A 23,125-nucleotide genomic window follows, 5' to 3' on the forward strand; every position below is an offset into this window, starting at 1 on the left:
GTCGATTTTCAATTATGGCTCATTGACTGATAAAGCTTACTAACCAGCTAACTCCAACTCTATTTTGATTTAGTCCCTACCCTCCCCTTCACTGTTTTTGATCACACAGCACTGTCCCTTGCTGTGAAGGGCAGTGTTTGTCACTGGCCACCCGGGTGTTTTCCTATCTTCCTGGTGGTGGAAATTGAATAAAAGATTGGTGCACTTTGTGTCTTTCACTGTGTCTCACACCTGCACACACACACCATGGGTGCTGGGGAAAAAATAAGCACTACCGCACTTAGGTGGTAGTGTGGGAAGAAAAAAAAAACAAAAAAAAAAAAACTAACCAGCTAACTACAACAGCAGCAAGAGGTACCTTGTAACTCTGTGGCCATGGAGTTAAATTATAATGCATGGTTAGCACTGCTGCCTCACAGCGCCAGAGACCCGGGTTCAATTCCCACCTCAGGCAACTGTGTGTGTGGAGTTTGCACATTCTCCCTGTGTCTGCATGGGTTTCCTCCCACAGTCCAAAAATGTGCAGATTAGGTCCACACCGACCCTCCAAAGAGCAACCCACCCAGACCCATTCCCCTTCATCTAACACTACGGCCATGCTAAATTGCCCGTAGTGTTAGATGAAGGGGAATGGATCTGGGTGGGTTGCTCTTCGGAGGGTCGGTGTGGACTTGTTGGGTCAAAGGGCCTGTTTCCACATTGTAAGTAATCTAATCTAATCTAGTCTGCAGTATTAATAAGACTATCTGTTGCAAAACTGAAGCCTCAAGTTTTGGTCAGTGTGGCTGTTTAGCTAAGAAAGCTAAGTGACAGTGATGTACGTTGTAAAGTGATCATGAAGTGCAGAGATTCCAGGGCTCAGCCTTATTGAGGGGCCTCCTGGCTCCTTGAAGCCTATTCTGTCCTTTCAGTTGGATTATTGATTTACAAGGGAGTCAAAGTTTACACGGGACAGGCAGGAAAATGGAGTCAAGGCCACACTCAGATCAGCAATGGTCTCACTGAACGGCAGGGCTGGCTCATTCTCCTGCCCCCATTTGTTATTCTATGATCAATACTGCCCATTAACTTTTTGTACATTATTAAAAAAATACAGTTTGAATAACCATCTCATCAAAAAACTAAAAAGGGCTCTAAAGGGACTTACTTATTTGTAAGTTTAATTTTTCCCAACATCGCTACCATAAGAGTATATTACAGCATTGGAAAAATGCATCAGAGAATCTTGTGAATATTTTTGCTGATTATTTGAAAAAGTAAAATCTTAAGTATGTTTTGCAATTGTGTCAAACATCTGAAACTAATAATTAATTTGTGGGAAGCCATTCCTTATCACTGCACTTCTGCAGTCTCCATACCTTTTACCTCAATGCTGAAACAGGCCATTCAGCCCAACATTGAGCTGCTTCCTAAAACTAGATTAGGAGAGATATATCTCTTTGATTTTTGATGAAAAGGTTGTTCAAATTGGGACAGATTTTATATACAATAAAATCTAGCCCTGGATTCTTGCTTGTCCCTTCATTTTGTGAGTTCATCCACAATGTGAGGGCAGAGTCCTTGTGTATATTTAACACTAAGACGGATAGATTCTTGATCAGTAGGGGAATCAGGTATTTCGGAATATTGAATTGGCCATAATCCTACTGAATGGGGGAGCGGGCTTGAGGGGCAAAATCTTTTATTCCTCCTTTTATTTCTTGTGTTCTTTGGTCTTATGAACTGTAGGTCCTCACAGAAACTCACCAGAATAAGAATTACCATCTTGTGAAGATGAAACGACAAGAAAGAAAACAAAATATTCTTCTGTTTGAGTAGCCTTATTCCTTCAGTGTTGATACTGAGAAGACATTAATAGTTCAGGAATCCACTGGCGCAGAGTTGCCCATAGATACAAAGATTTCTGTAGTAACATCTCTAGCTAAAAACTAACTGTAAAATCGTTACGGTTTTACAGTAAACCCTTATGTAATGCCATATCTACTGAACTGACACAATGAAGAATGTTAATTTCCAAAAATGCAGGCACAAAAAAGGGTGGGCAGAAATATAGATTTGTGGTTCCAATGGAGTCTATCCCAACAAACTACATTGCAATTAGGTGACAGAATTATCAATACTGTCTATCCACTGACAACCATGTTATGCCCTGGGAGAAGCATGAAAACCAGTTTGAAAGAATTCTCAGCCAATATAGCAGCACGTAAAAGTATTGCTCAAAAGCAAACACTCAAGAAAGGTAAGTATTCAACGCGAGGACAGTATTTTTTACATAGAAGACCATACCATTAATTGCGCATGTCCATTCTGAAATGATCCCCCAGAGTCTCCGTTTCCCTCCTCTTGCCGGTCTACAACTCTACACTTCACCGCATCCTGAACCTGTGAAGTGAGACAAGAATTTTTGGTTAAACTAAAGTATTGATGATTGATTAAAAGGAGAATATAAATATAGAATCAAGTAGGAAGAGTTCGAGACCGTTGGGAAAAAGCTGATCTTTAATGAACAGCCCGGTTCAAGTACTTGTGAGGTGTGAAAAAGGAGTAGAGGCCTTTCAAGGTGAAGTTATAACATCAGTGTTCACGTCTTGAAAAACATTAAATAATTTATTATATGAAAATGAATTAAATGTTGGTCATTTCTGTTATATAATTTAAATGAAAGCACTACAGATATTTCAAAAGAAATTCGCTTCACAGAATTACTGAAACCAAAAATGTGAACTGGTTTCAATAGACCTAGATTTAGGTACATTAATTACCTTAATTATCAAAAGACCAATGTCCATACAATCTCGTGATGGAGTGGTAATGCCCTTATATCTGAGCCAGAAGGTATTAGTTTAAGCTCAACTTCAGAATGTCTTGTGGAAGAATGTCTTCACTCAGAGAGTTTAGAATCTGTGGAATTCTCTCCCACAGAACGTTGTTGTGGGCAATTTGTTAGATATTTTCAAAAGCGAGCTGGACATGACCCTTGCAGCTAAAGGAATCAAAGAATACAGAGAGAAAGCAGGAGTGGGATACTGCAATCTTATGATCAGCCATGATCATACTGAATGGTGGTGTAGGCTTGAATGGCTGGATTTTCTCTGTCTATGCGATGGCCATGGAGCTGTGTCTTAACATGTCCTAACAGACTGATTTAAAAATAAATCAAGAGGAGACAGAAATTCCCCTCATGGCTGGTTCAAACATTTAGTGGGTGAATATCTGTGGCAGGTCTTTTAAGAGCATGGAATTTCCAGCCCTGTAACTGAAATAAGCCTCCAGTGAATTTAGCCCTGCTCCTGATAGTTGCCCTACAGCCAATTATTGCTCTGTGGAATGTTAATTGGGTGGAGGCTGGATCTCTTATTGGCCTGGAGTCCTCCAATCACAGCAGAGACACTTAGGTGGAAAGGTCACTGCTGGTTAAAAAAAAATAAAAAAAGAAAAAGAAAAAATAGGAATGTCAGAGGTTCTGTTCACCCTGAGAGCTGGCTCTTGAGGGTGCTGGACCAGTGTTGAAGGACTCTCCTCTTGACTGTTTCAAGAGAAGGGGGACTGATTAAAAAAAAAGGTCACTGCTGGGGTGACAGTCAGTCCCAGCAAAAAAGAGCCAGGATCCTGTTAGTAGGTGAGCGTTGGTGTCCATTTGGTGGGACCAGAAGAGAAGGTGCAGGGATTTCTGAGAAAATGGGGCTGTGTTATTAGGGCCAGGAGGGGATGAGAAAGTGATGAGAAGTGGGAGGAGCTGGATATCAGAGGTTGGGATGGGAAGGAAGAACAGAAAAGGAGACTGTCATCAGGCAGGCCCATTCCCCAGATAATCACCCAGCCTTCCACACCTTGCTCTCCCCTACCAACTCCTGCTAGCTTGGAAATTGAGGACAGACAGGAAGCAGTCACCTAAGGGTCTCAATTATGGCTGCCCTAGGTCTTACCCATTGCCCCAAACATAATGTAGGATTATATTGTATTTAGGAGCAGTTAGGAAACAAAAGACACCAGTTGAAATTTATGGGCTTTCTACCTGCAAACCTACCAGAAGGATAACAGTGACATTTTGCCCAGGAAGGAGGAAAAAGGATTGTCAATAAATTTGGACATAATTATTTTATTTCTTAAAGCTTTGTTAGTGGCAATGAAAACAAGATTCTACCATTATTATCAAAGTATAATGTGATCTTTTTGACACATCTGAGTTTGTTGCCATCAATTTCTGTCCATTGTTATAGTAAAGTAGTAGTTTGTTAATAAATTTGTCCCAGTTACAATTTGTTGACTGCAGCAAGTATTATTGATGTAGTTTTAACAAAAGTATATTGGCTTCGTTAACCCCTTTAAACAAAAGCTGTACTATTCATTCTAAGGCCTTGAAATTATGAGACCCATGATCTGTCAACAGAAGCATGAGAAAGCAAGACAATGTCAGATGCAGGCAACCATCCCTCATTCCGAGGTCAGAAAGTTTCAAGCTTGTTAGACAGGCCAGAGGCCTACACAATAAAACAGTAAGGTGCATGATGATAGGGATGATGGTGTCTCCAGTACAGGCAGAATTGCTCCATTTAATGTATGGCTGCTCTTAAAGCAGTTCCAGCTTGCAAATTCAAACCTTGGATCAAAAAGGCATTGATAAGGGAACCTGAAACTTTTCAAAGAATTATGACAATTTTACTGTGACTGAAGATTGCAGTGTCAATACAGCAGTCAGGATTATGTGGAAAGAATTTTAACATTACACCTTAATAATGGGTCAATGTTTGGAAACATTATGCAATGGATTTATTGTAAGATGCAGTGAAAATCTTGAATTCACTCCCCAACATTGCGGGAGTGACCAATGACCTGAAACTGACCAACCATGTGGCTATAACGGGCTGAGAATTTTGTGGCACATAACTCATCTCCTGATTCCTGAAAACCTGCCTAGCACCTTTCTGGTAGAAGGGAGGAGTGAGATGGAATACTCCCCATTAGCCTGGATGAGTGCAGCTCCAGCAACTCAAGAACCCATCCAAGACAGAGGAATCTGATAAACTTGCACCCTTTCAAACACCTTTAGCATTTGTTCTCTTCAGCACCAATGCACAGTGCAACTGTATTTATCTTCAACAAGATGCACTACAACAACTCACGAAGTCTGAGACAGCACCTTTCACATCTGTAACCTCTACCACCTAAAAGACAGGGGCGATAGGTACATGGAACACTATAACCTGCAAGATTCCCCCCTCCACGCCCCAACAAGTCGCATACCATACCAACCTGAACAATGTCACCGTTCCTTCACTGTCATTGGGTCAAAACTATGGAATGCTCTTCCTAACAGCATTATGGGCTTACATGCATCCTAAGCACTGCAACAGATCAAGACATCAGTTCACCTCACCATCTTGAGGGCAATTAAGAATGGGCAATAAATACTGGCCCAGTCAACAATGCCTACATCATATGAATGATATTTTTAAAAAGGCTGTAGTTGCTGGGTCAATGGAAATTCTGAAGACATTAAAAAAACTTTTATTCTATGAAGGTAGTTAAATCAATTTGAGACTTTGATGGGCCATGATCTAAAGGATAGGCAGATGGACTTAAGGGACTGAATGGCTTTCTCTTGTTCTAAGAATTTCTGAATCCATCATATACCTGGTCTCCTTTGCTAGGAGGGGAGGTTCTTAAAATCCTTACACTTCTTGTGGAATTCAGATCTGAAGTTAAAACCGATGTAATACCTGCAGTGACTCTTAGGGTAGAATGTAAAGGGAAAAAAAGAGGGCCCATGAAAGAGATACACTCTTTTATCAATCAAAGCCTAAGCAGGCTAACCTGCTAGTCTTCCCACTTGCTGTTGCTGTCTTCCTCCTTCTGAGAGTCAAAATCTCTGGTCTGGGTGGAAAATGGTCCTTAACTGTCCATTAATTCAGCAACTTGCCCAGAGAATTGTATGAGTCCGCTGTCTCCAAGCTCACCCTAAGGTGACTATATGATTTTACTCTCAATCCCTAAAACTCATTTATCCTGAATTGAATCCATTGAGTTTATGTCTGAACATATGTCTGTTTGGTTTTGAAACAGTTACAAGATTTGAATTCTCCCCAAAAGGAACAGAAGGATTGTAATGCTTGATTAACCCACTCCTCAAAGCAATGCGGGCAGTACACCAATCTGGGCACAGGAAATGAGTCTGATCTGGGAAATAGAAAAGAAGTGCACAACACAGAAGAGTGTGGGATGTAATAGTTTCTGAGGCCGTCCTGAGGATCTTGGAGGTGGAGTTGGAAATTGGGAATGATGTGATGCATCAGAGACCCTCAATCCAAAAGGAAGTGGACATGGACAGTCATGGAGGTCACAGTCACAATCTCGCCCCAGGGATCCGAATGGAATGTTACATAGTCTCAAAATAAGGGGGAGCAGATTCAGGACTGTGTTGAGGAAGAATGTCTTCACCCAAAACCTTTATGAACCTGTGGAATTCCCTATCCAGTGAAGCAGTTGAGACGTCGTTGAATGTTCTTAAGGCAAAGTTAGATAGATCTTTGAAAAGTAAACAAATTAAGAGCTTTAGTGAGCAGGTAAGAAAGTGGAGCTGAATCCATGAAAAGATCAGCCATGATCTTATTGAATGGCGGAGCAGGTTCAAGGGGCTAGATGGCCTATCCTGCTCCTCTTTCTTATGTTCTTACAGAAGGTTATTAGCTCAACATACATCTTTAGATGCTACCTCCCACCAATTACTCAATTCATCAAACTGCCACTTCTCACACGCCAACAAGCTTTGCAAATTAACACTCGCATCTAATATTCAAATGCATCACCTCGGTCTTCTATGTTTACCACGGCTGCGAACTTCACACTCAAATCCCACAGCTTGATTACATTGCCAGCTATTCAACTTTGCCAGGGCCGTCATCCAAACAGATCGCACTGCTTCACATCCCACTCTTTTGAGGAACAAAATGAGATACAACGAAAGGCAGCAGCACTAACCTGGTGAGGGACAGGCACGGCTCCATGCCCAAACCCCCAAGAAAGGAGATGGTGCTGGCCATTATTGGGATGTTGAAGCTTGGTCGAGTGCTGGGATTTCAACTATCAAAGATGATCATATTCCTAATACCTACGCCTCCCTCTCACAATTCATCACCTCCCTCATTCCTCACCCTGTTCTGTTTTAAAAGCTGCAGATAAAATAAGTGTGCATATCCTATTTCCCTGAACATCCATCCCCACCACAACCCCACCTTCATATTTTCCAGGAACCCAAGCGGGCAGTGAAGTAACAGGAATATGACTGTAATGATGAAGATCATTACTTTTCTTCCCTCGCGTTCACAATTATCAGCTCGAAGACTGACACTCTGCATATCTTCAATGATGAATTTCCATAAGATATAGGTCAGAAAGCCAGGATGTACATGATGAGATATAGGTCAGAGAGCCAGGATGGAGCAAAGGACTGAAATGAACCTCAACAGGGCAGCCGATGATGAATATTGGTGGATATTGTTCCAAAAACGAGTCAGAACCCTGAAATATTAGGCATTTTGAGCCCTTAGTTCCAAAATGCGTTTTTATTTCATTTGGCTGATCCAGCTATACATTAAATGGCTTCATGGAGAGAGACAGAGTCATAGAATGAATGTATGCAGAGGGACCTTCAAAAAACCTCCAAATGGGGAGAAAGAGGCAAGTCTTAACAGACTGGACTGTCATCTCTGAAACCAATAATGAAGGGCTGATGACACCTATTGCACTCTACTCAATTTCAACTCTACTGGAGTGTGCTGTGAAGGTCTCAGCATGAGAACTATCTCACAGTTACCCTGCATTGCATGTGAAGACATTCAAATATTCTGGGTGATAGAAGTTGGCTAGCTAGCAAGCATCCGAGCAAAAACAAAGGACTCTGTCTCTCACCCTGAATACTGGAATTCAATCATGGTCAAAAGGTATCAGAACTACAGAATCTCATCCAAACTCCAGAACTAAAGGTAATTAATCTAACATTTTGAAGTTCAACAGTCAATGTTATTAGGAACCTGTACTGCCACAGTCACATTCTTCAACTATCAGATCTTCACAAATAATTCAGAGATTGATCTGTACATCTTTCCTTCTTCACTTATATCCTTTGGACTTGCCTTTTATTTCTAACCAGTGTGTATTGCATTGCAAATTCTCTCATTTTAGTTATTAATAAATTCCATGTTTGTTAACTGAAAAAAAGACTGCTTGATTTTGCTCTTTTTCTCATTCATTCTGGGAAAAAGGTATCCATAGGAACAGGGATCCTATTTAATTAACCTTGTTTCAACCAACCAAGGGGGTTTGTGAATAAAGAATGGGAGCCAGTTCGTCATTTCTTCTCCAGGAGCTTAACATTTTGCCGTATCCTGCCTGGAACTGAAATGAATTAGGAACATGAGCCAGGGTCTGCTTGTAACAGTTTGCACAATAAAATGCTTTGTGTGCTGGGGAGCTTGTGGTCAATATCAAACATTATGGAGAAACACCAACATGGCTTAAGAATTTCGAGGACCTCGTCCTTTTCATGGTACAAATGGTGGCAAACTGTGCTGCAGTGGAGGTTCAGGAAGTTCAGTGCAAGTCCACAACCATGACGGTGTCAATGTTCAAAGAGGCTTGAGGGATGTCAATACTGTCCAGTAGGTGAAAGTGAGGACTGCAGATGCTGGAGATTAGAGTCAAGATTAAAGTGGTGCTGGAAAAGCACAGCAGGTCAGGCAGCATCCCAGGAGCAGAAAAATTGACATTTCGGGCAGGAGCCCTTCATCAGGAAGGATGAGGGAGAACTGGGCTGTCATCAAGAGGCCATATTTTAAGGGTTCAGGAGGCAACTCTCTTATCTAAACCTCAGTAATGAGCAACATACACTGCCCAGTAGTCTGTCCTCCTGAGACACCGCTCTGGGCACGTGTCAGTTGTTCCATGGAGCACAAAGCTGATGTCCACTCTCAAGGTGACAACTTTCATCCTCCCACCACTGCCCTTGTTGTAGCTCATCAGCCAGCTAGCCCAAACCACTACTGCCCACACAAAGATGGCTCAGTGAGTGACTGTGCTTTGTAAGACCTGGGGTGCTTTTGTTGTTTTTTATGGACACCTGTACTTAGTTCCCTCAAAACACCTGCATTAAAAATTGCCCAATTTCTCAAAGTTCATCTGCTCCATTCCAAAAGGAAATCCAGTACCCTAATGAGTGACCACATTCAGCACACCATGCAAGTCAATGTCTGGTATCCTGGTCACATTCATAATGTCTTCGCTCCGGGGCATTTAAAAGAGAAGCAAGATGAGTAAATGTAAGATGGAAGGAGGCAACTAACAGAGCTTCTGTCTGGCTGGCATGAATATGTTTGACTGCATTACCGGAAAGCACAACATCAGTTCACCATTAATTAGTATTTGCACAACTTATCATCCCCATTAGTGTCCACTTGGTCACAATGCAAAAAAACGCACAACTATTCCAAACTAGATTTTGAAATTAAATAATGGTCTGTTGCAAATAAATGTAAGCTATTTGTTTTATGTGCATATTACCTTTAAGATCATCTTCAAGGATTTTGTATGGTGTGCCATACAATGTTTTGACCCTGCCATGCAGTCTGCTGGTGTCTATAAGCTGCGTGCATGTGCGCGCACACACACAACAATCAGTTGGCTTGCTGTAATGACTGCTATATAATTTATAATGTGTTTTACTTTTTTCTAAATAAACTAAACTACTGACTTAATTAATCACAGATAATTACTGGACTATTATTATTTAAAATGACATAGTCAACAGTGGTGGAGAACATCATGTTGATAAGGTCTATCTTGTTTGAGGAGTCAATAAGCAGGATAATCCAGAGATGAAACACATATTTAACTGTTTTTAATTGTGCTAAAGTGCGTGAAACAATCCTGGAAGTCTGTTTATTACAGCATCAGAGGTTGTTGAAAACATTGCTTGGCACGGAGGTTAGTTTAATTCACTTGATCAGGGTATGTCAGATCAATAGCTAGCGAGGAAAGTTCAAAGGCAATCTGTTAGAATGACCAGAAAAAATTTCTAGCTCAAAGTCAGATACAGCAATATATCTATGGTTTCTAGATTAGGGGGTGTCCACAATGCAGACAAAAATGCCATTAAGATTTGATTAGCAATTGGGAATAAAAGTCTACAAGGACTTAATAGATCAGATTGAACTACCAAAGAGCTAGAAGATCACCAAGAAAACATGTACCACATCAGAAGATCAATTTAGAGTCAGATCAAACTTTGTCATTTAGACAGAAGCCTATAGAATCCAGAAACCACTCTATGAGCAGATACAAATAAAAAACTGTGATTTTCCAGATGAACAGCTAGCAAATAGAATTGTTCAGTTGGTGATCACAACCACTCCTGGGGAAGCTTTGCAGAAAGACTTGCTTGACAAAACAAAGACCTAGAGAAGCAAAGAACTACTTAAGATTGGAACAAAGTATGAAGTGATCCTCATAGGTCAATAAAGCTTACAGATCTAAAGTACAAACTTAATGGAATTAAGTTACAAGAAATTACTAGAAAACAGAAACAGAGGAAGACATGTGAAAGGTGCGGCATTCTATGATAGGGTCCATATTTCAATGAATTTCGTAAGGCATGAGGCAAAAAAGGTCATTTGCAGAGACAGTGCACCAAAGAAAAGGCTGAAGCCGCTACATATTACTTTGCACTGACCACTCATGTAGAGTACCTTAAAGTTACAGTAAAGTCTGTCTGGTTTCCAAAACGAAGCATGCACCTGAGGTGACCAACAGACCAGAATCTGACAATGTAGACAAAAAGTGGTGAAGAGAATTTTTACACTGTCAATCTCATGGAAAACATCAATGTTATCACACTGTCTGAAGCGTTTCATAAAATGTAGATATGTGTCCTCAGATGGATGACAGTTTGTTATTGGCTAAGGTAGACCAGGATAAGAGCCCAATAGACTATGCCAGTGAACTCTAAAAATCAAATATGAAACTTTCAGCATATAATTCTCCACCAATTCCATCTGCAGGAACTATTGTGTTGGAGTTCAAGAACTGTCAATCTACCTGGATGTTGGAGATTTTCTACTTCGCAGTCAACAATGGACCAACAATTGCAAATGTCACAGCATGACATGACTCTGTACTAATCACAATCCATGGAAATCAGTCAGCTATCAGAGGCACATAGAAACTGTAGGATACTATTCAATTACTCACAGAACTGAATATGAAACAGAAACAAGAGCAAGAAAATAAAAGTTCAAGAGCTAATGGCTGAACTGCAAAATCAGGATAAATCCAAATTTGAGATTACCATCACTGAGGTGATGAAGTCTTTAGGGGATATATCTGCTCAGCTCAGAAAGGTGTAAAAAGAACTGTAAGAGAATGCAAGAAAGTGGAATGAACTACAATTTCTATATCATTAATCCAATGAAAATAAACTGTCAGTGTACAGGAAGATCTGAAGTAACACACATGCAAAATAAATCAGGCTCAACAGAGGCAGCTACAGAAACATTGACTTGAGCACACGGCAATGCAAGAGAATATGACAGATCAGCAAAAACAAGTGAAGATAAACAGTGCATGCAAGGAACTGTAAATCTCTCACAAGAAGTCCTTCCAAAAATAAATGTCAGCCATAGCAGGGCATAGAAGAAACCAAAGACAATAAGTAGAAGGGGTGAAGGCTTTAATGACAATAAAAAGAAAAGGTTGACAAGCTTGGACAGTTATTAGAGCTAGTTATGAAGAAGAAATTGTACTGGATTGGCACAGCTAAAACTGACAGAATTAGAATAATCCAGTGTGTTAAATAAGCCACAGATTTTAAGGTACAAAACAGCAAACATCGAGAAAATATGAACCACTTGAAATGGCTTTGGATTTGTCAGTGACTAATCTGGAATAAACTGTCTATAGCATGCTAGAATAAGTGAATTCTGGAACAGCAACTGTAATTCATGAAAAATAACTTGACACAATATCACTGATGACTGTGACATTCAGTGGTAACCATAGACAAATACATCATCAAGACATTTGGATGCAACATCAAATTATTTGCACATTTTGCAGACTCACAAACTCATTGTTGTTTTAAATACTTAAAAAATCTTTCAAAAAGTAAGGTGGTGATGTTTTATATGTAACTTGGCTTTAACAAAATTCATCTTTAAAGACTTCATGTACTATGTTTATATGGTGTTGCGATTCTGCATGGCAGTTCATCTGCTATTGGTCTGCAAACTGCACGCAGAGAAATCAGCTGTTACACTGTGATGGCTGCTTCATAAATTAGAACATTTTACTGTTTTAAATAAACTAACCCACTCAGTTAATCATTCCCTGGTGAGCAAATGATTATTAGACCATTCATACCATAACATTAATCACTTTTGTGAACTGACTGTATGGTCACCATAGTCTTACCAGACCATAGGGGCTGCTCTCTCATTTGAGAGAGAAGTGACTGGTGAAGATTTAACCTGAGGGCCACCAGACCTCAGGCGAGGGAAGAGTTTGAGAAGGAGAGTCCTTCATGATAACCTCAATCTGGTAATGGGAATTGAACCCACACCGTTGGTATCACACTGCCTGAGAAACCAACAATCCAGCCAACTGAGCTAAATCAATTGTGAATTGCCTAAGTGCCTTTTATCCATGTGACAACATCTAGGCTACTGCTCCTTGACCAAGCCTTCCTTGTCCATCCCATCTTTATTCTTTCTTTTCCATTACTGTCTGACCAAGATTGAGGCGCTTTAGTATCTGAAATGCACAAATGGTTGTGTTGAGGTGAGAGCAGTAGACAAATTAGACTTGCACACTTCCACCATCTATAATTTGAAAATAAGAGATTGACAGATGAGGGGATTAGTGGGATGAGAAGGTAAATTAGGTATGAGAAGACCATTATGATTGATAGTTTCTGCCCTGCTGTGGATAATGATCTCAGTAAAGTTCATTCTAATGATGGAGAGCACCATTCCTTTTGGGAGTGAGGCCATCACGCCGTGCTTTATTCTTGCTGTGTTGGGTTTGTGCATGACCCTGGCCTGCAATAAAGTGGGAATTGTGTCACTGGGAGTAAATGCAATCTAGCTGGATGATGTAGCTGGCATTGTTGGGTATGTGACCAGGCATTCGAGCCTAGGATATTAGTGTGAGTCTTGCAGCACCTAAAACTGTTGAGTACGGCAAAACGTTTGGCATAAGTGGTGATTGTCAGAGATTGCTGGAAGGTCTGAGAGGTGGGGTACAATGACTGCTGTGCGAAGCATTAGTGCAATACATGCACCCATTCACTGATCTTGACCACATGTGGATGGATGCTGAACATCTTGTAGCATTGTATTCAGGTCTGAACTGACAATGATCATGACAGTTATCTGGTCCCACTACCTGTGCCTTTTAAGCACTCTATACACAGATGAAATCTCATCTCTCCCCATCTATCGCACCCTAGAATTCAATGCAATATCAGAGAACAATGGAGCCTGTAATCTGCCATGCTTGTATCTTTTCTGCAGCATGTTAACATTAAGATCTATTTCTGAATTTGGCTAACTAAATTGCAGCTTGCCTTCAAGAAATGCAGACTAGCTCTTTAAGTGTTGCAATCAAACTTCCATTCTCAGGATTATGCGTGCTTTACTGAGGCACACACTCACTCATCAGCACATTTAGCCTCCACCACATCCTATGGTCAGGTAAATGAGAATGCAGTGCTAAGGTGTCCTGTTGTCTGAATCAGAGGCAATAGGCGTGTGTTAATTGAACATCACAACTCCTGTGCTTGATTTCAGGCCTCATCGGATACGATGACCAGTAAACCTAATTGAGTCAACAAAGGTGAATTGACAAGCATTTTAAATGAGATGTGCATGAAAGCTCTGTTTTTCTATAAATTAATGTATTCGTGTAATATCAGCTCAGCTGTTTCAAACTATGTGTTTCAAACTATGTGGAGTTGGTGAATTCAGAGGGAGCAAGTGCCTCTGTGATTAGAGGGAGCTACCTGTTCTGAAAGAAAGAAACATTCGAAGTTACTTAATTGCTTATCACATTCCTCAGAGCAAAAGTGAGGACTGCAGATGCTGGAAATCAGAGTCTAGATTAGAGTGGTGCTGGAAAAGCACAGCAGGTCAGGCAGCATCCGATGAACAGGGAAATTGACGTTTCGGGCAAAAGCCCTTCATCAGGAATGAAGGCAGGGAGCCTCCAGGGTGGAGAGATAAATGGGAGGGGGGTGGGGGTGTGGAGAAGCTAGCAAAGGGTACAATGGGGGTGGGGATGAAGGTGGTAGGTCAGAGAGGAGGGTGGGGGAAGGTAGCAAAGTGTATAATGGGTGGATGGGGGTGGGGATTAAGGTGATAGGTCAGAGAGGAGGGTGGAGCGGATAGGTGGGAAGGGAGATTGGCAGGTAGGACAGGTCATGGGGACGGTGCTGAGCTGGAAGTTTGGAACTGGGTTAAGGTGGGGGGAGGGGAAATGAGGAAACTGGTGAGGTCCACATTGATGCCCTGGGGTTGAAGTGTTCCGAGGCGGAAGATGAGGCATTCTTCCTCCATGCGTCGGGTGGTGAGGGAGCAGCGGTGGAGGAGGCCCAGGAACTGCATGTCCTCGGCAGAGTGGGAGGGAGAGTTGAAATGTTGGGCCACGGGGTGGTGGAGTTGATTGGTACGGGTGTGCCGGAGATGTTCCCTGAAGCGCTCTGCGAGAAGGCATCCAGTCTCCCCAATGTAAAGGAGACCACATAAGGAGCAACGGATACAATAAATGACACTGGTGGATGTGCAGGTGCATTCAAGTTATAGAACATAGAACATAGAAGAATACAGCGCAGTACAGGCCCTTGGGCCCTCGATGTTGCGAGGCCTGTTAAATGCCCATAAAGAGGGAGAGTCCACCACTGTTACTGGCAGGGCATTCCATGAACTAACGACTCGCTGAGTGAAGAACCTACCCCTAACATCTGTCCTATATCTACCCCCCCTTAATTTAAAGCTATGCCCCCTTGTAATACCCGACTCAATACGCGGGAAAAGGTTCATACTGTCGACCCTATCTAACCCCCTAATCATCTTCTGAATGCATATTTAGTTCTTCTAAGTTCAGTGACAGCTGTTAAATGGGAAAACTCAAAGTGATGGAAGGGCTCATGGACATTGTTATAAAGTAGCACTTACTCAGCAACATGATGTTCAATGTTCAAGTGGATTCTAGCAAGGACACTTAGGTGAGCTGGGAGTGATTGCCCTTGGCAGGTTCTAAAAAGAGACAGTGCAAGATAGCAGACAATGACACATCCCTCCCAGATCGTCTCAACATCTTCTATGCTCGCTTTGAGTAGAATTTCGGCGGAAAGGTAACAGCTATTCCGACGATGAACTTATCCCAGCAGTCACTGCATCAGAGGTCAGATTAGAATCCAAGGAAAGCAATGGGAGTACCAGGCCGTGCACTCAGAGCATGCGGCGATCAACTGGCAGAGGTCTTCTCGGACATCTTCAATCTCTCCCTGCAGCAGGCCACTGTCCCTGCCTGTTTCACGGGGGCCTACATCATCCTTGCGCCGAAGAAGGCTCATGCAGCATGTCTCAACGACTACCACCCAGTGGCCCTAACTTCGGTGGTCATGAAGTGTTTGAAAGGCTGGTCATGGCATTAATCAACTCCAACCTCCCCACTACTCTTGACCCACTCCAATTTGCCTATCGGACAACCGATACACATCAGATGCCACATCACTTGCCCTTCACTCCTCCCTAGAACATCTTGACATCAAGAACAGCTGCTTCAGAATCCTACTCATTGACTACCGTTCAGCCTTCATTACTATTATCCCCTTGAGACTGATTACTAAATTTAGTGATCTCAGACTAAGCCCCACTCCCTACAACTGGATCCTCAGTTTCCTGACCCACAGGCCACAATCAGTGAAGACTGAGGACAATATTTTATCCTCACTAACACTCAACACTGGAGCCCCCTCCAGGGTTACGTACTCAGCCCCCTGCTGTACTTACTATAAACCCATAACTGCGTCGCCAAATACCAGACTAATGCCATTTACAAGTTCGCTGATGACACCACCATAGTTGGTCGAATCTCAAATGGCGATGAAACAGACTACAGATGGGAAGTGGAAGACCTGGAAAAATTGTGCACTGAGAACAACCTAGCTCTCAATGCCGGCAAAACCAAGGAACTCATTATTGACTTTCGGCAGGATGTTACTCATGCCCCCCCTTACACATTAACAGCACAGAGGTGGAATGGCTGGAGAGTGTCAAGCTCCTGGGAGTGGTCATCAACAACAAGCTTTCTTGGACTCTTCATGTGGACGTACTAGTTACATAGGCCCAACATCTTTTCTTCCCTCAGGCAGCTGAGAAAATTTGGCATGGCGGCGAATACCCATGCCAACTTTATAGGTGTGCCATCGAGAGCATTCTGTCTGGATGTATCACTACCTGGTATGGCAACTGTACCATTCAAGATAGGAGATGGTTACAGAGAATGGTTAACTCAGCCTGGATAATCACAAAGGCCAACCTCCCATCTATAGAATCCATCTACCAGGCCCGCTGTCAAAGAAAGGCCACTAGTATTCTCAAAGATCCGTCCCACTCTGACAATGTTTTTTGACAATCTCTACCATCAGGGAGAAGGTAGAGAAGCCTGAACACATGGACCAGCTGGTTTCAAAACAGTTTCTACCTGACTGTTGTTAAAATACTGAATGAACTCACAAACTCTTAATATTCGCCTGTACCTGTGTTTTTGTTTTGTCACTATTTTCCTATTATTTACTTATCTATGCTATTTAACTCTGTGATCTGCCTGTATTGCTCGCAAGACAAAGCTTTTCACTGTGCCTTGGTACATGCGATAATAAATTCTATTCTATTCAATTCAATTGACATCAAGGCAGCATGTGACCGAGTGTGGCATTAAGGAGCCTTCGCAAAAATACAGCTAATGAAATCAGGGGGAAAAATATTCACTGATTGTAGTAATGCCTCGCACGAAGTAAAATGGTTTTGGCTGGTCAGTCATCTCAGTCCCAAAACATGGTTGCAGCATTGTTTGGACCGACTATCTTCGGGTGCTTCAATAGCCTTTCCTCCATCATATGGTCAGAAATGGGGATGTTCATTGATTATTGCACAATGTTCAACACCAAATACTGAAGCAGTCAACACTGAAATGCAGCAAGACCTGGACAAAATCCGTAATTTGGCTGGGAAGCAGAAATAAAATATGCACCACAAGTGTCAGACAACGACCATCTCTAACAAGAGTGCATGTAACATTAACATTTGTTGACATTATCATTGCAGAATCCATCACTCACATTATTGGAAGTTTACCATTGACCAGAAACTGCACTGGACCACCCATATAAGTATTGTGGTTATAAAGACCACTCAGAGTTTGGGATTTGTGGGGTGCATAACTTACTTTCTGTCTCTACACTGTCCACCATCTACAAGGTATAAGTCAAGAGAATGATTGTATACTCTCTCGGTGCCTGGTTTGGTGCTGCTCCACTGACAATCAAAAAAAAACTCAAGCACAAAGGGACACCATCCTTCACCTAAAACATTCACTCCCTCCACCACCAATGAAACATGGCAGCATTGACATGATGGACTCCAGCAACTCACCAAGATTCCTTTGACAGCATCTCTCCAAGCTGTAACCTCAACCATCCAGAATGACAAGGACAGTCAGTATATGTGTGGGAACACACCATCACCACCTGTAAGTTGCCCTCTATGACTGGCAGCATCCTGACTTGGAAATAATCATCATTCCTTCAGTGTTGTTGAGTTAAGTTCATCCCAATAGTACGATGGTGCATCTCACCACATGGACTTGGTTCAAGAGATATCTTGCCATCACTCTTTTAAGGACATTTAGTCATGGGCAATAAAAGCTGGCCTTGCCAGCAATGTCCAATTCCTGTAAATGAATAAATGAAAAAAAAAACAGAAGACACCTTGTGCAGAGGCATGTAGAAGAAAGAGAGCAGGTCAGCTATACCACCTTTCGAGTCTGAGATTCAATATAATCGGAGTCACTCCTCTGCATCAAATCCAGATCCATCCTCACATCAATTGACTTTCAAAGTTCCCAAAATATCCATCAATCTCAGACTTGATGTATTAATCAACTGAGCATTCACAGTCAGCCAGGATGGAACATTTCTTCAATTCACTATCGCTTGTCTGATTAAATGTCCCATTTCAGACCTAAAGTGCCAATTCTTCATAGTGGGACTAGGGGACTAATTCTTGACTCTCCTGCCATTGTAAAGCCCAACAACAAGCAATAAAATGTTACTTGTTTGCTAATAACATTGGTTGAGGAACAGATATTGGCAAGGATATTGGAGGAATAAAGAATGCAAAATTCTAAGATCAAAGTATGTTGCAGCCTAACTTTCCTTTACACAAAAACAATCATGTTTCACAATCAAAAATCTACCCAATTCTTGATTAAATATTTCAGCTCCATTAACTTTGAACACAAATTGCCTTGTAACAGGCAACTGACCTGAACAGGAAAATAGCTCACTATTCAACATGTCACTGAAAGAACTGCATTCCTGACAAATCAGAAGATCTTTATGTATTGCAAGGAATTGGGACTGAATTTCAGCTACATGAGGCATACTCAGAGGTGGGAGTCATATCAACTGAGCCCAATGATGACAGAATAGCTAAGAGCTAATACGATGGGTTGGTTAGTTCAAAAGTAATACATTAATGGGTTGAGTTGGTTTTTCTTTTGGCTAAATGCAAGCTCTGTCGGATTTCTTGCGGGATCCTTGTCGTGAGGCGATGAAGAATTTCTCACCATATCTTACCAAATGTATCTACCCTACCTCTACTGTGTCCCTCAAATCTAATTCTATCCATATCTTACTAGGTGCCATTTCTGAAACAACTCACCATTCACTGGATATAGGCCGGAAGACCAGTGTCCCTTGTATCCCCAATTTCTTTAAAAGCCCATTGTGCACACAGACGAGCACTGTCCACCTGAAACTGTGGTGTGTTTCTCACTGCAGGTAGGTCTCTGGAGGTTCTGTTTGATGGATTGGTACAACACAGGATGTCCACTTATCCCAAGACCAGCAGAGGAAAACGCACCACCAGATCACGTCAGCCTGGTCAGAGGTTACCTCATGGGTCAGTGCAGTGCCAGTAAGCTGAAGGAATGCCCAACACTATAGAAAGAAGGTCATTGACATTATTCCTTCCAGCAGCATGTCATCAACCCTTTCCGATAACTCACACTCACTGTATCTCTGCTAGTCTACTCACCAAGGCTCATCCTCCTTCAACACCGACCTTACCTGTTATCAGCCACCCCAACTGCTGACATTAACACTGAATGTCTTCTTCATTGCCCACTTATTCATTTGGGTCACCTCCCTACTTGCAGCAAAAATAACACCCTCTATTATTTCCTGTAATACTAGCCTCTGAATCAAGGAGGAGAACAGCTCACAATAGGGCAGAAAGAGTCAAGACAGGTGGTGTGTTGCCCATTATTTGACCCTCACCTCTTATGTGGAGAGCATCCTGACTCTGAATGACCCAAGTGGCTGACCAACCACGCTCAAGCCCCTAAACTAGTATCGGAAGCTGCCCTTGACTTGCTGACAGGACCCTCTTATGGAAGGTTATGTCTTTTGATGTCTTTTGACGTCACTGAGGACTGCGAACAATCATGAGAAAATTCCTGGCTTTGAGTCTAAATGTTTCCAAATGAGACATTATTAGACACTGCTGGATGCTAAACAGCAAGGCTACACTGAAATACTGTGAGACTGGCATCTCTTGTTGACAAAGAGTGTTGGCAAAGTGCAAAAAGGCAAGGCAAGACAGAGCAGTAAGCATCTAGATAGGCTCAAAAGTGAGTGAGCACTATGACAGCGGGTGAAGAACCCACTGGCGATGAATCCCAGCCATTGGAGATGATTCCCAGCCTGGTGCAGCGGCCTCCTGGCATAGCATGGCATCCTCCCGACTTGGCACAGCGGCATCCCAACATGATGAACTCCCATCCTCCCACAGTAACCTCTTGGCTTGGGTGGTGACCTTCCATAGCCACCTCCCGGTGTTGGCATGACAACCTCCCGGCCTGGTGCAGTGGCCTCCTCCTGTAGGGGCCTCTTGGTATAGTATGGTGACCGTCTGGCCTCCTGCAGCAGCCTCCCGGCCTGGCTTGTCGCTGGTGTGGTGTGGAGCCAGGGCCCAGTGCAGACTGGAAGCTAAGTGCCCATATGGCTGCTTTACTGAATGTTTATTTTTGCGATGCTGGACATTTTATCTCTGTATTGTTTAAATCTAGTAACTAAGGAAGCTGTGCCTCAGTACTTTGTGTCTAAGTCAGCACTGTAACTGGTGATGTATACACTTTTCACTATACTCATTGAGTATATGTGGCAATAAGGGCTATTCTAATTCTAGCTGCAGCCTGGTCCAGCCCATGAGCATACACTCTCCTTGCTGCAGCATTACAATGAGAGTTGCTAGTGCAGCCCAAGGTGCAACACTGAAGTGCAGCAAAGTCCCGTAAGTGGACCAGAGATGTACCATGACAGTTCTTCAGCTGTCGGGAGTGTGGTGCTGGAAAAGCACAGCAGTTCAGGTAACATCCGAGGAACAGGAGAATCGAAGAACATAAGCCCTTCATCAGGAAGTTCAGCTGGCACATGTCAGATTCCCATGTCTGGAGACGTGAGTTCCATGTTACTGAGATTTGGTGGTTGATTTCCAAAATGGAGTCTTTTGGGGCAAGTGACAAGCTGAAGTAGCCAGGGAGATACTCTGACTTCCACACTCTCAAGATCTAACTTGTTCAGCATACAAGGTAAAATCGGATGCTGAATGTTAATGAGGTGAGTTGTGGTGTTAATAAAGTGTTTAATAAGCTCTAATCTCCTTTAATTGGAAACACACTACTGCCTAGCAAGAAACACGTCTCACCCACCAGGGGCTGTCTAACATGATTAACGTATTGTCTAAAAGATAGAGTTTTGCCTCGTCACATGGCAAATGCACATATTAGGTGGAGTGAGATGCTTCTGACATTCAGATAGTTGGACTTCTCATCTGATTCTGCCACATTTCTCACCGTAGCCTATTATGCTGAAACCTCTATAAAATTCTACCCAATATCCTCCCTGTAACAGAGGCAAGAGTAAAGGGACAGATAGACAGATAGAATTTTAAAATTCATTGCATGACCAACTGGCGATGAATGTTTAAGCATTTGGGAATGAAAGAATTTTGAACATAAAAACAGAAAGGCTAGATGGAGCAAGCAAGGTGTGTTGTAAACAGAAAACTTATATACTCAGGAACCTTGGTTATCCAAAGGACGCAGGCAGGGAGTATTTTGTTTGGTTAATCGAGGCTGGAAAAAATAGCTAGCCGTGCATCGGGACCTTGCGATCTTGTTCGGATCATCCGAAATTTGGTTCATCGATTGCTGAATAATTGAGGTTCCTCTGTATCTGATGACAATATGTACAAAACAATAGCTTTCCTTGCTGCTGCCCAGAACAATCTGATTCAGATTTAGGTGCAGATACCCTTCAGTTATACCTTTAAGTTTTCATGTTAAAATTAGGTAGACTTTTGACAATTTAAAAAGGGATTCAGCCCAGCTAGGCTGCAATAGAGGTTTGGTAGATAAAACAATAAACAAGTAAGAATAATTTATTCTTCAAAAATGGAGTAAGTCGAGATAGAGAGTAGGCACGGCTCCATGAGGAGGAAAAGTAGGCCGTCAAAAGTTAGCACAATCTGGATGACGAAAAGAGATTAAAATGAGGCAGAGAAAGTTCGGGTATTAAAGATGTCATGTTTAAAATTCATTAAAGAAGTTTTGGTCACAATCCTTCTGCTCTCCTTTGATACACCAGTGAGGCAGAAAACCAAGCAAACTACTGCAGATCCCTGAATCTATATTGAAATTTAAAAAAAAGCTGGAGATCACAGCAGGTTAAGGCAGCATCCATGAAAAGTGAGCAAGCTAACGTTTTGGGTCTGGGTGTCTCTGATGAAGAGTCATCAAGTCTCAAAAGGTTAGCTTGCTCTCTCTCCATGGATGCTGCCTGACCCGCTATGATCTTCAGCACTTTTTTGTTTTCAGAGAACCAGAGGATTGATATTACAGCCATGTACAAAAGGTAACCAAAAATTACAGAATGGTCAGCCCAGGATGAGTAGAAAAGAAACATTTAGAGACAACAATCCAAGAGAAAATTACCATAAAGTCAGCGGTTCTAGTTGATTCAGATTTCACTAATTTGATGGGAATTTTTAATGATGAAGCAGAGGACATAGACAAGAGAACTGTGGTTGATGTTTTGGGTATGGCCTTTCCAAAGGCTTTTGGTAAAGTACTATAATAGACTTGTCAGCAGAACCAGCCAGAATCAGCATGAATTTAGAAAAGGGAAATCACTACCAAACCACTGGAATTCTTCAAGAATGCAATTAGTCAAGTTGATGATTGAGTTGGGATCTCATACAAATCTATAAAATTCCATTAGGACAAGACAGGGCAGATTCAGGAAGGATGTACGCGATGGCCAGTGAATCTAGAACCTGGGGGTCACAGTCTAAGGATCTGGGGTAAACAATTTAGAGTTAAAATGAAAAGAAATTTCTTCACCCAGAAAACTGAATTCACCAGCACAAAAAGTGGTTGAGGCTAAAACCTTGGTGATTTCAAGGAGGTGAATCTGACATTTGGGATTAAATGTATTAAAAGATATTGGGGGACAAGTGGGAGCGGGATGCTGAGTTAGATGATCAGCCACATTTATGACGAATAGTGAAAAAAGCCTGAAGGGCTGAATGGCCTTCTCCCCCTCCTATTTTCTATGCTTCTACATCTTTAGAGATGGCTCACCCAGCTGGACAGTGTGGGAGAGGGCCCCTGGGGTATAAGTCCTACTTGCTGAGAGCTGCATACTCTTCAGAGGCTGGTAGTTCAGATAAATGACAGTGCCAGTGGGAGGTGGTTGCTTCTACTAGTAGCATACTGACCTGTGTCAGGAATG

The 23,125-nt window shown here is 42.1% G+C and overlaps 1 protein-coding gene across 14 annotated transcripts in view; it reads right to left on the reverse strand.

The window, feature by feature from the left end:
- Positions 1–23,125, reverse strand: part of adgrb1a (adhesion G protein-coupled receptor B1a) — a 568,355-nt gene that overhangs the window by 29,514 nt on the left and 515,716 nt on the right. For all 14 annotated transcript variants that reach the window (XM_043687847.2, XM_043687845.2, XM_043687842.2 and 11 more), the window contains one exon: positions 2,287–2,382. In XM_043687847.2, the coding sequence (XP_043543782.1) occupies positions 2,287–2,382 (96 nt within the window). The remainder of the gene's footprint in view (positions 1–2,286; positions 2,383–23,125) is intronic.

This window comes from Chiloscyllium plagiosum, unplaced genomic scaffold, assembly GCF_037043375.1.
Source record: "Chiloscyllium plagiosum isolate Xiang-an unplaced genomic scaffold, Cpla_swu_hap1 HiC_scaffold_4, whole genome shotgun sequence".
NCBI classification, from domain to species: Eukaryota; Metazoa; Chordata; class Chondrichthyes; order Orectolobiformes; family Hemiscylliidae; genus Chiloscyllium; species Chiloscyllium plagiosum.